This window comes from Macadamia integrifolia, chromosome 4 (genome assembly GCF_013358625.1).
Source record: "Macadamia integrifolia cultivar HAES 741 chromosome 4, SCU_Mint_v3, whole genome shotgun sequence".
NCBI classification, from domain to species: domain Eukaryota; kingdom Viridiplantae; phylum Streptophyta; class Magnoliopsida; order Proteales; family Proteaceae; genus Macadamia; species Macadamia integrifolia.
In genome coordinates this window covers 9,109,195-9,124,262 of record NC_056560.1, presented here as the reverse complement: position 1 = coordinate 9,124,262, position 15,068 = coordinate 9,109,195, and the positions used below count along the sequence as shown (strand labels likewise).

Below are 15,068 nucleotides of genomic sequence, written 5' to 3'. Positions count from 1 at the left end.
TGATAATACAAAATCTATTGATTAGAATGCTCATGGAGTCAGAATTACATAACTGAACAATCCATGGAATGGAGATTGGTCAAGATATCACACACTCTAATGACATGGTCTTCCTCTCCAAGGTAATCAGTAAGTATGTTGATTGACCTTGGAATATAACTCAAAGAGCAGCTAAACATTTATATGATTCACATAAACAAAATATTATGTTGCACCCTGGCATATAATGCATGTTATTGATCACTTTGTCACCTCATGCAAACAAATAACTTTAATTTTTAGAATTGAGAAAAAGAATGTTGCCAAACAATATCCTATACGCCCTTTCAAATAGGGTAGAAAGTAATGAAATGATCCCATACTTATGCATACGCACTCATTGACTCCACACTAGAATACACAACATCAACATATCCCTTCACTCTGGAAATTTATAGAAACCTTTTATAGGATCATACTCCCCTTTAGTCACCGCTGTACTTTTTTTCTCTTTTATATATGTATATATATATATATATATATATATACCCCGCTGTACTTTTGTCCATCAAACAGCTTCCGGAAGCTTTCTTGGGAAAAAAGAAGGAACCTCCAGAAGCCATGCACACTAAATTTTTTTAAGACGGGGTCTTCGGTGTGTAATAAATTATTATTATTATTATTATTATTTAATAATAAAAAGACCTTATTAGTAAGGTGGGCCCACCTATTGCACACTTATAAATGTCGGGCTCGAGTAAAGAAAAAGCCCATTCCTAACCCAAACCAGTATAATATAAAAATATTAATATAATATGGATAGGAATAATATATACATCAGAAAGGAAAACTCTGCCCGTTCTATCCAAACACAGATGGGCATAACAAGACTCAACTGCCCCGTGTATATTGGGTATTTTAAGTTCAAACGGTAGAATATAATTAGAAGGATTTGGGTCTCGAGAAAGAGGTTCGATTTTCATTAGTCATTCAACATTTCAACATAATCTAGATGGTCCAGCCTAAGTTTCATTCTTAACCCTGAGTCCCTGACTAGACCTTGATACATTCAAAAATAATAATAATACCCAACTACTAAGTATCAAGTCAACTAGTGAAGTGGGATGGTCACAGATTCACAACGACAGTGCCAATTCCTGTTCCTGTGGTCCTTAGTTAGTGCTGAAAAAGGATGTCACTTTGATGAGGAGAGAGACCAAAACGCTAACACCATAATAATGCAGTAACAAAGAACATTGGGCCACGGTGCAAGGCCAATGGCTCTTAGAAGCTTCGATGCTTTCCCCACATGTGTGCTGTATAGTGCCTTAATATGTATCAAGTTTCCCTTCCCCACGGTGATGTATCTTGTGATCAAGGTTTGGGAAGATGGAATCGGAGTCACGATCCGTCAATTGATCAAACAGAAACACACCCGGGTTTTTTTTTTTTTTTTAATTTATTTATTTACTTTTTTAAATTTACCTTTTATTTGTATTGATTCATCCATAGAATATCAGCTAAGAGATGGGATTGATCAAGGTTGTTACCAATTTAATCCGATTCCTCAAATTATGCTTATGATAGATTTCTGTGTCATCACCAAAGTTTTAGGATTTGGTATCGGATCAGTCATAATGACTGATTTATATTAATATTAGTTGTGATCGTTATTTGATATCTCACTGATATGGTTGGCTAATACATTACAAATCTAGTTTATTTATTTATTTATTATGAAAAATAGTTTTGATCTGGAATCATGAAAATATGGTTGATACATATCAGTACTAGTATCTAGGGGTGTCAATTCCAAGCCCGCACCGGTAGGCCCGATCGAGTCGGACACTTTTATGGCCCGACTTGGACCAGTCCGTTTATGAATAGGTAGTACACAATGCAAGGGGGTAAGCCGATCTACCTCCCGATCGGCTCGGCTCGTTTACAAGCCTAACTTGGATCGACACGTTTAGCCCGACTGTTTATATATGTATTCTGATTTTTTTTTTGGGATAGAATAGGGTATATATTGATTTTTTAAAATTAATTATTGACTATTCTTACGTGTAATATATTTTCAAAATTATTGATGATTTAACCAAATAAATTAAAGTATCTTAAATTATAAGAAAAGTAAAGACTGTTTAAAACTTTATTGGTACATTATCCCGTTTAAAACCCAATTAAAGTCCAAAACCGATTGAGCCTGACACGACACCGCTCGAGACCAACTCATTCCTTAAATAGGTAGGTCATGGTCCGAGGACATAAGCCTATTATGCCTGGCTAAGCTCGACCGATTGACACCCCTACCAATATCTACAATGATGATGGTACCATCAGCGACACCATGAACTAAATCCCAGACTCCCATCCCTAATGCACTTGACTACATGATCAAAAAATACATCCTCCCACCCTATTCAAGGGGTCATATCTCCATGGTAAGGAGATTCTTTTTCGAAAATGGCTCTTGATTGGCCAAGACATGGTAAATTAAAACATTTGTATATATCTCCTCAAATAAAATGATCTCACTTCCTCTTATATACGATACCATTTTATTACACATTATTAGTACATATAGGTGCCATCCTTAAAACCAACATGATTAGACATTGGTTTTCTCTTCTCGTCATTATTAGTAGTAATTTAATGAAGATAGTCGCCCTCCATCGACCATACAAATAGACCCTACCCACTTGGCCACTTTGTCGGTTTTTTTTTTCAAAAGACCAATCATCAACATTAGATGGATATAGTTTCCCGACATATATATATATATATATATATTTGGATGGATTAAGTAGTGATGTGACCATTTTGGCCGGCCTTTCGTAATATATAGGTAAGATCGACTTCCTCTTTTTTAAGATTATCTCTCTCTCTCTCTTTTTTTTTTTTTTTTCTGATAAATTAGATTATTTCCATATACATGGACATGATACATCCTTGGAAGTTAAGTTAGTCGAGGTTGTATTCGCCTGGGCACTTTACAAGGTCGTCACTCATCGGGAATTTTTTTTTTTTTGGATTGGGGGGTTGGGGGATGATAAGTTCCTCATCTTGGATTAACCACATATCAAGTTTTGGGTCTTATATTTACCCAATGATTTTACTGGCTAGGGGTTTTTTTACATTTTTTTTTATATTTTTATTTTTGTCTTGAAAAATATAATTAATCCTTCCCTACTCCTTTGGAGCCTTAACTATTCATTTGTCACAAGAAAGGAAAAAAGATGGATTTTCACCACCGCAACACATTCCCACCTTGACAAAAAGTGAAACAGGATTGAGTATAAATCAAAAGCAGTCGTCATCAAGATTGGATTGGTTTTTAGTGTACTGTACTATATCAGAAAGAATGCATTGGATGGATTTCCGAGCATTGAGAAAGAAGAACTCTTTCATAGGCGAACCTTGTAGAGGAACCCCTAGGTTTTCGGGGCATTGGATTTTCACAAATGTTTGTGTTACTCAAGCCAATATTCTAGCTTCCGCTTCGTCCACACCTACTTGCGCTGGTGCTTCCCTCTAAGACTAATACTCCCCTGTCGATGCATTTTTACATCCCACAACTTCGGTAGATCGCTTAGCCTATAATAACTGCCAACTACCACTCTTGCAATAGTAATACCTCAAAAGGATCGGTCCTTCACTTGCTAATTATTCTCGAATCAAACTCGCTCTTTTGGCAAAAAGCGAAAGGAGGAAAAACATAGCATGATGCAAAAACCTATTCGAAACAAGCATTTCCACCTTTTTCAATAGGGACTGAAATGAGTTTTTTTTCCTTCCACTTATTCTTTTCGTGGTCACTTTTCAATCTTCCCAAAAAGCTCAGAGGTCTCATCCTATAGATTGGAAAGGTTGAACTCAAGTAGTCAAATTTACCCCAATCAAGAAAAATGTCATTGTAATACAAGAGAAATATTATGTGTGTGTGTGTCTAGATACAGCGTGTGAGAAGAAATTTCATGGTGGTGTTGTAGGAATCTTTTTCCCCTTTTATAAATTAAGGAAAGTACTATCTGAACATGAAGTGTAGGGAACGTTTACTCACATTATATTTCTGTCTCCTCACAAGTGAATAAATAAATTGAATGTAAATAGACATACCTTACTCTCCCATGTTTAGAGAATTATTTCCACATAAAATATAATGAGAAATTTATTCAAAGAATGTTAGAGAGGACGATAGTTTGAAAGAGAATTCCACGGTTAATGGGAACCTTTTTCCAAAGTTTGTTTTAATAGAGTAGAATTGTATATGATGTAGTTGCTAAAGGCTCAAATATGTAACATATAGAGAGGGTTTTGTGATCAAGTTCCTCTAGAAACAATATTTCTTTTTATTTTGTGGAAATGACCACTTCATGCTTAAATGAGATTAGAATGTATATCATTGTTTAATTGAAAATAATAGGACATATTCAGGACTGGATACTTGTCAAAACTAAAGAAAAATTCAACTATATCATCCAATGTAGTTACATGGCTTCTTCTCTAGTCTCTATCTTGATGTTCAACCTTCCAATAGGAGAAAAAAATGATATTCAACCTCTTGGTAGTTATGGGTTTTCAAAGATTTGTTTTCTCACTTAATTTTATATAGACTTAAAATTTGATATATCTGATATCTCCTTTATTTTTAACTTGATGTGATGGTGAACTATAACTTTGCCAACCACATAATTGATTGTTCTCCAACTGGTTCACAGTTTGGAGAGCAACTTTCTTTGAGAAATTAATACAGTTGATTTCATCCATGTAGAAAGAATCACATCAACTGGGTCAAGTGCTTGTTTGGTTTCATATAGTGGTGACAATAAGAAGAGCTGACAACGGAGATATATATATATATATATATATATATGTAGCCCTAAGAGTTCTTCATTAGTTGATTTTTTTTCATTATAATATCAGTGCAGTTGCTTCCCCCTTGAAGTTTCGTCATGGTAACCTCTCCTTCGATTTCAACCCGAACCATATCTCTTAGACTTTGAATGAAATAATGAAATGATGAAATGATGAAATGAGATCTTGTTGTAATTGAACTTAACTAGTTTTTATGTTCACCATAACACTCTACAATAATGTAACATAAATATGAATTTTTTTTCCCGATTTTTCCCACACCCATAGTGAATGGGAGGCAATCAAAGTGTGAGGAGGGGGAACATGATTTTTTGGATCCTTAGATCACGCGGTGAACCCTACTACTTGGTCAAGGGAAATTTTGTCTTTTTCTTTTTTCCTACAAAGATTGTTTATATAAGTGTATTTAGAACATGCGACATTTTTTTTATTACCCTTTGTCTTATTTCAAACATATATTTAAGTTTTGAGGGAGGAGGTTTTCAAAATAATTTATAAGAGAAAAATGACTCTGTCTGAGATGAATGTATGGAGTGCGTCAAGACGCAGAGGGGGCCAAATGATAACCACGTCTCTCATCAAAGGTGGAAATGCCCATGCTATTGATGCTTTCAAGTGTGCTCCCATTGGCTTTCACGTTGTTGTAGGAACCATGCTCCCGGATAGAGAACTCTTCCCCAATTTATAAATATACTTACAAGTATATTATTTTCAAGAGTAGTTTGTTTTTATCTCGGATGTGTTTTAATTTATACATTATATAAAATATATCTCTATGTTTATCTTTTAAAAATAGGCTCCAACAAAATAGTATGTATAACTCAATCCATCACGCCAACTACCTTCAACAATCAACACCACACATATCTGGCCCGAGATCAAACCTTCTGACTGTAGAGAAGGATTGCATAGCTAACAAACGAAAAAAGATATGCTTGAAGTGAGGTTTTTCTCTTTTGGTAAACATGAAATAAAGTTTGGCAAGTATAGTTTTGAATAGAATTGAATTATAAAATGGGATCATATGTAAATAATCATAATTAATTTTAAAAAGCTTTATTTGACTTGCTTTAATTGTACCTTGCGTGGCAGGATCAGTGTTATCAATTCGGCCGAATAATTCGAGAATTATTCGGCCGAACCGAATTTTTTCGAATTTTTTCAAAAATTTTGATTGAATCCGAATTAAAAATAAAATTCGGTAAAATTCACAATTTTTTCGAAAGTAAATATAAAACGCGAATAATTCGGACCGAATCCGAATTAAACCGAATTATTCGGTCCACTTAAACAGTATTTTAAAAAAAAAAACCAAAAAAACCCAATAAGCTTTTTTGACCGCTTTTTTGACCGAATCCTTAAATTAATCAACCGAATTATTCCGAATAATTCTCCGCCCGAATAATTCCCAAATCCGAATTTGCTAACTATGGACAGGATTGAGATTCAAAAGGCGAATACAAATGTGGAGAGAGAGAGAGAGAGAGAGAGAGAGAGAGAGAGAGAGAGAGAGAGAGAGAGAACTACGTCTCTTTTTTCTTTTGAAATGAGAGAACTACATTTCACATTCATATAAACAAGGCAATATATAGACAAAAAATTTTGAAGCTAAATAGTTCCAACACAATAGAGCCTAGAACCCATTGTATCAAAGCCAAAACCACGTATCCATGTTTCAAGAAATCAAGCATTCGGATTATTTACAAAGATTGCATTGCCAACTTGAAATGAAAGGTGAATTGTAGAAATCAAGCCTTTGGATTAGGTTTCAAGAAATCAAGCCTTCGGATTATTTAAAAAGACTTGCTTTGTTAACTTGAGATGAAAGGCGAATTGTAGAAATCAAGCCTTCGGATTATGCTCAAGAAATCATCTCTGTACAATTAGGAATATGACTTGTAGATTTCTTTTCAAAAAAAAAAAAAAAAATCTAGAAGATTTGCCGCCGGCTTCTTCGAATTAGATTAATGTTAATTGATTAACTAAATGAAAGTAACCTTGGAGAAGCAGTGAGAAAACTTGATTAACAGCAAATAATTTAATCGAGTTGACTTAATTTTTTGGGTTCTAAAGTTGATTATGAACGGTGATATTTTTTAAAAAATGTTATCTCTTCACTATTGGTGAAGGATACTCGATCCTTCTTGCAATGTTTCTAGGTAGTCTAGTTAGAAAAAAAAAAAATCTTAATCAGCGGAGAATAAAACTTTTCCATTAATAGAGAAAGGGAGATTTTCCAAGGTCCCCAACCACATACATTACCTCACGTAATTTTTTTTTCTCTTGAGAACAGTAACCTGAATACCTGATGCAATGTTGAATCACAATTAACCTACCCATTTAATTGATTGGGTCTTCAAGTTCACATGCTTGGAGAGTTTTTTTTCCCCCTCCCCTAAGAATGACAAGCTTAGAGAGATTAAATTAAGTTGACCTTCTTGGTGAAAGGTTAATATTAGGACATTCCACTTGCTTACTTTGGAATTTTTAACTTTCTTCCAACCAAATTTAGAATTTAAACTCCTTATTCAAAATTAAAATTTTGAAACATAAGGAAGAAAATTAAACATAAAGTCATCTCATTGCTTTGGTCATCATTACTCTTATTATTTTTCTATTCTTTCTTGCCTTCCAAATATAGCATTAGAGTTGGGCTTTCATGGAACCCATTCCTTCAAGAAATTTGCCTTCAAGGAAAGAATTAATTTCGCTTCAAGAATTTGAGCCTTTGAATTCTTATATAAAAGTGTTACATTAATGGAGATGGCTTATTAATTGACCTTATTAATAGAATAATTTAAATAAAAAAAAATCTTCGATAATTGATTAGAAAGATGTGGATTAACCGGAATGGGCAAGGCCCTTGTCTTTTAAAACCCAGGCCCAGCCTAGGGTATCTAAGCCTCAGCTTGGGCCCAGACTGCAGGGCTCATGGAGAGGCCGTGTTGGGCCTAATTTTTCAATATTTTTTTACTAATTGATAACATTTTAATTTGTCTTGTGCTACCCATTATGCATATAAGGAGACTTTAACATGTAGTAGATGTATTATGGTATATCCTAAAATAGGTATACGAAATAAAATATTCATGGGTTGGGCCATGGATGGATTAAAAATGAATCCCCAAACCAAAGCTGGCCTGGCCCATCTAAAGAGTGAAGAAAATTATATGTGGAAGCAAATGGACAAGTATTGGCCTTTTTAATCATTTACCTCTCACCCATCTAACGGTTGGGATAACTTATACACGTACAATGCCCAAGCTGTTGGAGAGAAGCTGGATCTAGCCCCTACCAAATGTCATGGAACTGACTTAAACAACATAGATCGGCAACAGTTCAGAATCGCTTGAACCCTAGGAAAAGCCGAAGAATCGGCCAATTCGACCGATTCACAACATATAAGCGAAAGGTCGTTCGGCAGTTGTCAAAACTAACCGAAACGGCGAATCCCATTTTCTATGAGAACATTTGGGCCCAATGCGTTTCGGTTTCGGTACCCCGTTTCTCCAAGACCAAGAACCTCTACTACTGATAAATCATCGTATGTCGCCATTAGAAGGTATTCAGTAGTAGATGCCCGAATAATCAAAACGGGATTCAACCCTAACACCTGCCGCTTCAATTTCCAGATTGAGGATTGGGTCAAGAGGGGTGATATTTCACATGCACAACAGGTGTTCGATGGAATGTCTCAAAGAAATATCGTTTCAACGAATACGTTGATATCAGGTTATGTGAAGTCAGGTAATCTATTTGGTGCAAGGGAGTTGTTCGATCGCACAATCGATCGAAACACAGTGACATGGACTATCTTGATTGGTGGATATGCACAGTGCAACCAAACCCAAGAAGCATTCAGATTTTTTTCGGAAATGCGTCAATCCGGGGTGGAGCCAGATCATGTCACCTTCACCACTCTCTTGTCGGCTTGCAATGGTTCCGAGTCTGCAGAACAAGTCGCTCAAGTTCATGCCTATGTTTTTAAGTTGGGATACAAATCGACCCTTCTCGTCTGCAACACCTTGGTCGATTCCTATTGCAAAGCGCAATGTCTCGATTTGGCCTCTCAACTCTTCATTGAACTGCCTCAAAGAGATTGTGTTTCATTTAATGCTATGATAACAGGGTACTCTAAAGGTGGGTTAAACGAGCAAGCCCTGAAACTCTTTCTAGAGATGCATAAATCAGGGTGGAAGCCTTCTGACTTCACCTTTGCAGCTGTTCTTTCTGCCGGTATTGGATTAGGCGACCTGGGTCTCGGACAACAGGTTCACACTTTCGTTTTCAAGACTAATTTTGTTTGGAATGTGTTTGTGAGCAATGCCTTGCTTGATTTCTACTCGAAGCACGATTGTCTAGTGGAAGCAGAAAAACTCTTCTATGAGATGCCGGAATTAGATGGTGTTTCTTACAATGTTCTAATCACATGTTATGCATGGAATGGGCAATATAAAGAATCCCTCGATCTCTTTCAGGAATTGTTTTTCACTGAATTTGACCACAACCAATTCCCTTTTGCTAGCATCTTGAGCATTGCTGCAACTCTACCAGCTTTGGATTTGGGTAAACAAATTCATGCCCAAGTTGTTGTGGCATCTGCAGCTGAATTGGATATCGTGGGGAATTCTCTGATTGACATGTATGCCAAGTGTGGTTGCTTGGAAGAAGCACAGATGATCTTTGCCAAGCAGACCCAGAGGAGCACAGTTTCATGGACAGCCATGATCTCAAGCTATGTTCAGAAAGGGCTTCATGAGGAAGCCTTAGGCCTGTACACCATGATGCGTAAAGTCAATATTAGCTCAGATCAAGCAACTTATGCTAGCATCTTAAGAGCTTCTGCAAACTTGGCTTCCCTTGGACTAGGGAAACAGTTACATTCATACATATTCCAATCTGGGTTCATAAGCAATGTGTTTTCTGGGAGTGCGCTTCTTGATATGTATGCAAAATGTGGATCTATAAAAGATGCGAGCCAAATCTTTGATGAGATGCCAATTCGAAATCTAGTATCTTGGAATGCCATGATCTCAGCTTATGCCCAGAATGGGGATGGTGAGGCCACTCTTAGATCATTCAATGAGATGATTCAGTCAGGTATTGAACCTGATTCAGTTAGCTTCCTCAGTGTTCTATCTGCTTGCAGCCACCGAGGTCTTGTTGACGAAGGATTACGGTACTTTGATTCCATGACTGAAATCTATAATCTTGCTCCCAAGAGAGAACACCATGCATGTGTGGTTGATGTCTTGGGTCGAAGTGGACAATTTGAGAAAGCAGAGAAATTTATGTCTCAGATGCCCTTTGAACCTGATGAGGTCATGTTGTCATCAGTTTTAAATTCATGCAGGATCCACGGAAACCAAGAACTGGCAAAGAAGGTGGCAGACCAGCTCTTCAATATGGATCTCAGAGATGCAGCTCCGTATGTTATCATGTCAAATATTTATGCAGCAGCTGGTCAGTGGGATGATGTTGGGAAGGTGAAGAAGTCAATGAAGGAGCGAGGAGTTAAGAAGGTGCCTGCTTATAGCTGGGTTGAGATCAACCAGAAGATTCATACCTTTTCAGCCAATGACAGGTCCCACCCACAAATGGATGAAATCGATAAAAAACTCAAATGGTTGTCTGGGCAGATGGAGACGGAAGGGTACAGGCCTGATACAAGTTGTGCTCTTCACAATGTGGAACATGAACTAAAAGTTGAGTCTCTCATGTATCACAGTGAGCGCTTGGCGATTGCCTTTGCTTTGATAAGTACACCGCAAGGGTCACCAATACGGATAGTGAAGAACTTGCGAGCTTGTATAGACTGCCATGCTGCTATCAAGGTGATTTCAAAGATAGAAAAGAGGGAAATTACAGTTAGGGATTCAAGCAGATTCCATCATTTCAAAGATGGCCTTTGCTCTTGCAGGGATTACTGGTAGGCTTAATGAACACCTTACCAAGGAATTCGTAGGCTTCCTTTCCCTATCAACAGGTCTAAGGTAATTCAACCTTGGTTTCATATAAGAAGGGATAAGCAAAGGCCAGAATTTATGGAACCTCTCTCTAAACAAAGCACTGTGTCAAAAGATCTTCCCCATTCTTATGTTAAAGATAAATGCACAACGAGTCAATGTTCAGATCTCGTATTGGAGTGCATGACAAGAGCCATCCTCCGCAGTTGTGTCATATCCAGGGTTTCAGCAGCTGCCATTGACGAGTTGCAAATTGATCTACTATGTGAAGGTAACCTTTTGACCATTTGATTTATTTAATTTTCACCCAAGCCATTCGATTATCTATGCACTACGAGAAAATGGGGTAGAGGCAGTTTTAGTAGGGCCTTAGAAGCGGTAATTAGAAATTGTTTCTAGAGACTCGCTTTAGAAGTGGTACTTAATAATCGCTTTAAAGGGCATACACTTTACAACATATAGAACTATAGAAGCGGTAACTGTAAAACTGCTTATAATGCCTACTTTTTAGAAACAGTAATATCCTACTGTGCCTAAAGATGCAAAATATTGAAGCAAGTTCAGTGGTTTTCTAGTCAATAGAAGCGGTTTTATTATCGTGTCCAAAATATTCCAATTTTAATCAAAAGAATTCTAATTTCATTCCCCACAAACTAAATTAAACTTCCTGCGAGCAAGCTTTTCTCCTTTCAAACTCTAATTCTATTTGCAAAGCCACCATCCCTTCTCTGCAAACAATCTTTCTCTTCGAACCCCTATCTCTGCAAACCCTCATCCCTTGCATTTTCTTTGAACCACCATCTCTGCAATTTTTCTTTCAAATCATCTATCTCTGCTAACCATCGCTCCTTTCATTTCTTGTTAAAATGTACCTTGAGGAGTTATAGTGTGACAGTGAGTGGGAGCCTTTGTTATTCTATGTCGATAAAGTCAAGTCTTAAGAGTTAGTTTGTGATGAGTTTAGTTAGGTTGTTGTTAGTTAGGATTATTAGCTTTATTGGTTAAATCATTCTAGTTTTAATGAAAAGAATTCTAATTTCATTCTCCACAAACTGAATTAAATTTCCTGTGAGCAAGCTCTTCTCCTTCCAAGCTCTAATTCTATTTACAAAGCCATCATCCCTTCTCTGTAAACATCTTTCTCTTCAAACCCCTATCTCTGCAAACCCTTATCCCTTGCATTTCCTTTGAACCACCATCTCTGCAAACCATCATCCCTTGTGTTTCTTTCAAACCATCTTTGCAAACCATCGTCCCTTGCATTTTTTGTTAAAATGTACCATGAGGAGTTGTAGTGTGACAGTGAGTGGGAGTCTGTTATTTTATGTCGATAAAGTTAAGTCTCATGAATTAGTTTGTGATAAGTCTAGTTAGGTAATTGTTAGTTAGGATTATTTACTTTATTGGTTATTTACTTTGGTTCTAATTTGACTCTGAGTAGGTTTCATTATATAGTAAATTTTGTGGGACTAGACCATGATTGGCGGAATACTGAATCCGTTCATGGCCTAGGGTTAACTCTCCCCTTTTCTGCCCTCTCTCTCGGTTCTTCTTCTTCACAGGTTCTGGTTGTTGAGGTCAGGCTTCTGGCATGGGAGAAACAGAAAGCTAAGCCAAAGGAGGAGGTCGCTGAGGAGAAACAGAAAGCTAAGCTGTAGGAGGAGGTCGCTGAGGAGAAACAGAAGATTTCCCGGTTACAACAGCAGTTGCATCTGTCAAGGAAAACTGAGGTGAGTTAGTCAAACAAATTTCTTATGTTTGGGTTTTCTCTTTGCTATTCTGCCTGTATGAGGCTTAAGTTTACCGTAAAGGGAAGGAACACCATGGGTAATGAATGTGCAATCAAAAGTGAAAATGAGATCTAAAAGTATATCACCTGAGGCTTATCATCCTTATGGATCATTGGGCACACATCACATTTGTGCTCTCTAAGTTCAATGATGTGATCCTCAATCAGTTTGCCACATCTTATATGGGTTATAATTCTAATATCTGTCATATGAGATGCTTCCAAAAAAATTTGGTCGTCTTGTCTTTAACATCAGCTTTGTTTTTTCACAATATATACCTCAGTTACACTTTATTTGAACTGAATTATATTCTGCCAACATTCAAGGGTTAGTGTATTGAGGATGGTGCAACACTGGTCCATCATGTTAGCTCTCATCAACTCTCATAATATGCCTGTTCAAGTTGTCAAGCTGTTGCCACAAAAAAATCTTCTGTGGGGAGGCAGTGAGTGGCAGCGAGCATCTGACGGCTAGTGGTGCATCCCAAGGCCCTTCCAGCCATTGGGTCGTCACTGCCATTCACTGCCAGCCGCAGAGGATTTGAGTCCGCCGTTGCCTACGCTGGTGCCTTGGTACCTTTTTGTTTTGCCTTGTGTCTAGGGGGTAAATGGTGGTGCTAACATTATTTTGACCCTTGACATGAAGGTGCAGAGAAGAAACAGTGGTGCTAACACTATTCCTGTTTCGGAAATATTTTGGAACCCTATTTCGAAAAGAAAATGGTTATCAAACATGTCTTTACACCAAAAATGTATTTACTTTTTTGTTTTTCAAGTCAGGAAAAAACATTTTAAAAAATTACTTGCTTTCGCTGATGAATGTTTCAGGGTTTTCTCTGGAGAGGCCTGTGATGATATTAGAGGAGAATTTTGTGAAGCGGATTACCAAAAGGGAGTCTACTAGCGTGGGAAAAGCCTCATCTTGGAGGAGAATTTTGTGAATTCGATTATAATAATGGAAAAGGCAATCCATCTCCAACCAACTGTGATGATTATTTTTTTTCTGTTTTAGTGCTTCTTGTTTGGTATAAATGGTCAAAATGGTTTATCATTGTACCAACAGTCTCTTTGAATGATGGATCGTAATCTTTAAATTGGAATCAAAATATGAATTTACTCGGGTATCATGGCCTCCATATTGTTATATGTAAGAAACACCCCCTCACACACACAATTTTTTTAAGAATTACATATATAATATTCTTATAGACAAGAGATTGCTGCTTGGTCGTGTGAATAGTGCGTGTAGGGGCATCAACATGAAGGAGATTTTTTATTCACAATGGGTGAGGTAATAATTTTGTCTATCACTATGTCTAAGTATAGGAGTCACGTGACCAGGCAACTTTTTTTTTTACCTTATCCTTATATATGTAAAATTTATTGACAGAGCTGGACTGGGCTGAATCTGAAATCAGGCTCGGCCCAATCTTGGGCCTGGATTTCTTAAACATTGCTTGTCCCAAGCTCTGAAAATTTTGGCCAACGTTTCAGGCCAATTTGCGTCCCTATTATTATGTTATATTTTACTTATAATAATTTTTCAAGAACATATTTTATGAAAAAATAAATAAAATAAAAAAAATAAAAAAAATACAAAATGAACCATATGGTTGAAATAAGGATTATATTTGACACCGCACGAGCATATGGTTGCCAAGGTTATATATCTAGGTATCAGTGTCCATATCAGTCTTAGCTGATATTGATACCAAGATGGCTCAGCTAGAATCAGGTCGTATCAAGTTGGTATCAAGCATAATTTAAAAATTGATCCATCTTTTTGGCCTATACATCTAATCTGTAGTGATAAAAACTCTGACAATATTAATACATATTGACCGATAACACGGATATTGACACTAATACATAAAATCATGATAGTGGTTATTGGCTAGTCTCCTCATACCATTGGAATGTTGGATGGTTGGGATTTGTCCAATTAGTATTGTCATTTGATAAAACTTAGGTACATTGAGGAAAGAACACTCAAAGTCCTATCACTGGGCTATGTTTGGAAGCTAAGAAAAGAAAAAAAATTTAAAAATTTGAAATTTAAGAAGAGACTAAGGCTATGTTTGGTAGCCAAGAGAAGAAAAGAAAAGAAAAAAAAGAATCTAGAAAAGAAAAGAAAAGAGAAGAAATTGTGAGAAAATAAAAAGAGTATGTATGTTTGGTTACCAAGAAGAAAAGAAAAGAAAAGAAAAGAAAAGAAAAGAAAAGAAAAAAATTCAAAAAAATTTGAATTTTAAGAGAGTGATAGAGACATAGGAAATCATTGTATAATCATTTATTTTTTGCCTTATTATGTTTTTATATTTTCTCATGTTTTCTTGTATTTTTAGTAAGAAAATTTTTGGGAGAACAAAAGAAAATTTCACAATTTCCAAGGAAAATTTTAAATTTGAAAAAAAGAATCTTCTCACATGCGAAAACATATCAAGTGCAATAAAAAA

The 15,068-nt window shown here is 36.4% G+C and overlaps 1 protein-coding gene across 1 annotated transcript; it reads left to right on the top strand.

The window, feature by feature from the left end:
- The first annotated feature begins 8,123 nt into the window (after positions 1-8,123).
- LOC122077156 (putative pentatricopeptide repeat-containing protein At2g01510) lies at positions 8,124-13,736 on the top strand. The gene is made up of 3 exons (XM_042642985.1): positions 8,124-11,094; positions 12,386-12,553; positions 13,441-13,736. The coding sequence occupies exon 1, from the start codon at positions 8,319-8,321 to the stop codon at positions 10,788-10,790; it is 2,472 nt and encodes an 823-aa protein (XP_042498919.1). The 5' UTR covers positions 8,124-8,318; the 3' UTR covers positions 10,791-11,094; positions 12,386-12,553; positions 13,441-13,736.
- The last annotated feature ends 1,332 nt before the right edge of the window (positions 13,737-15,068 follow it).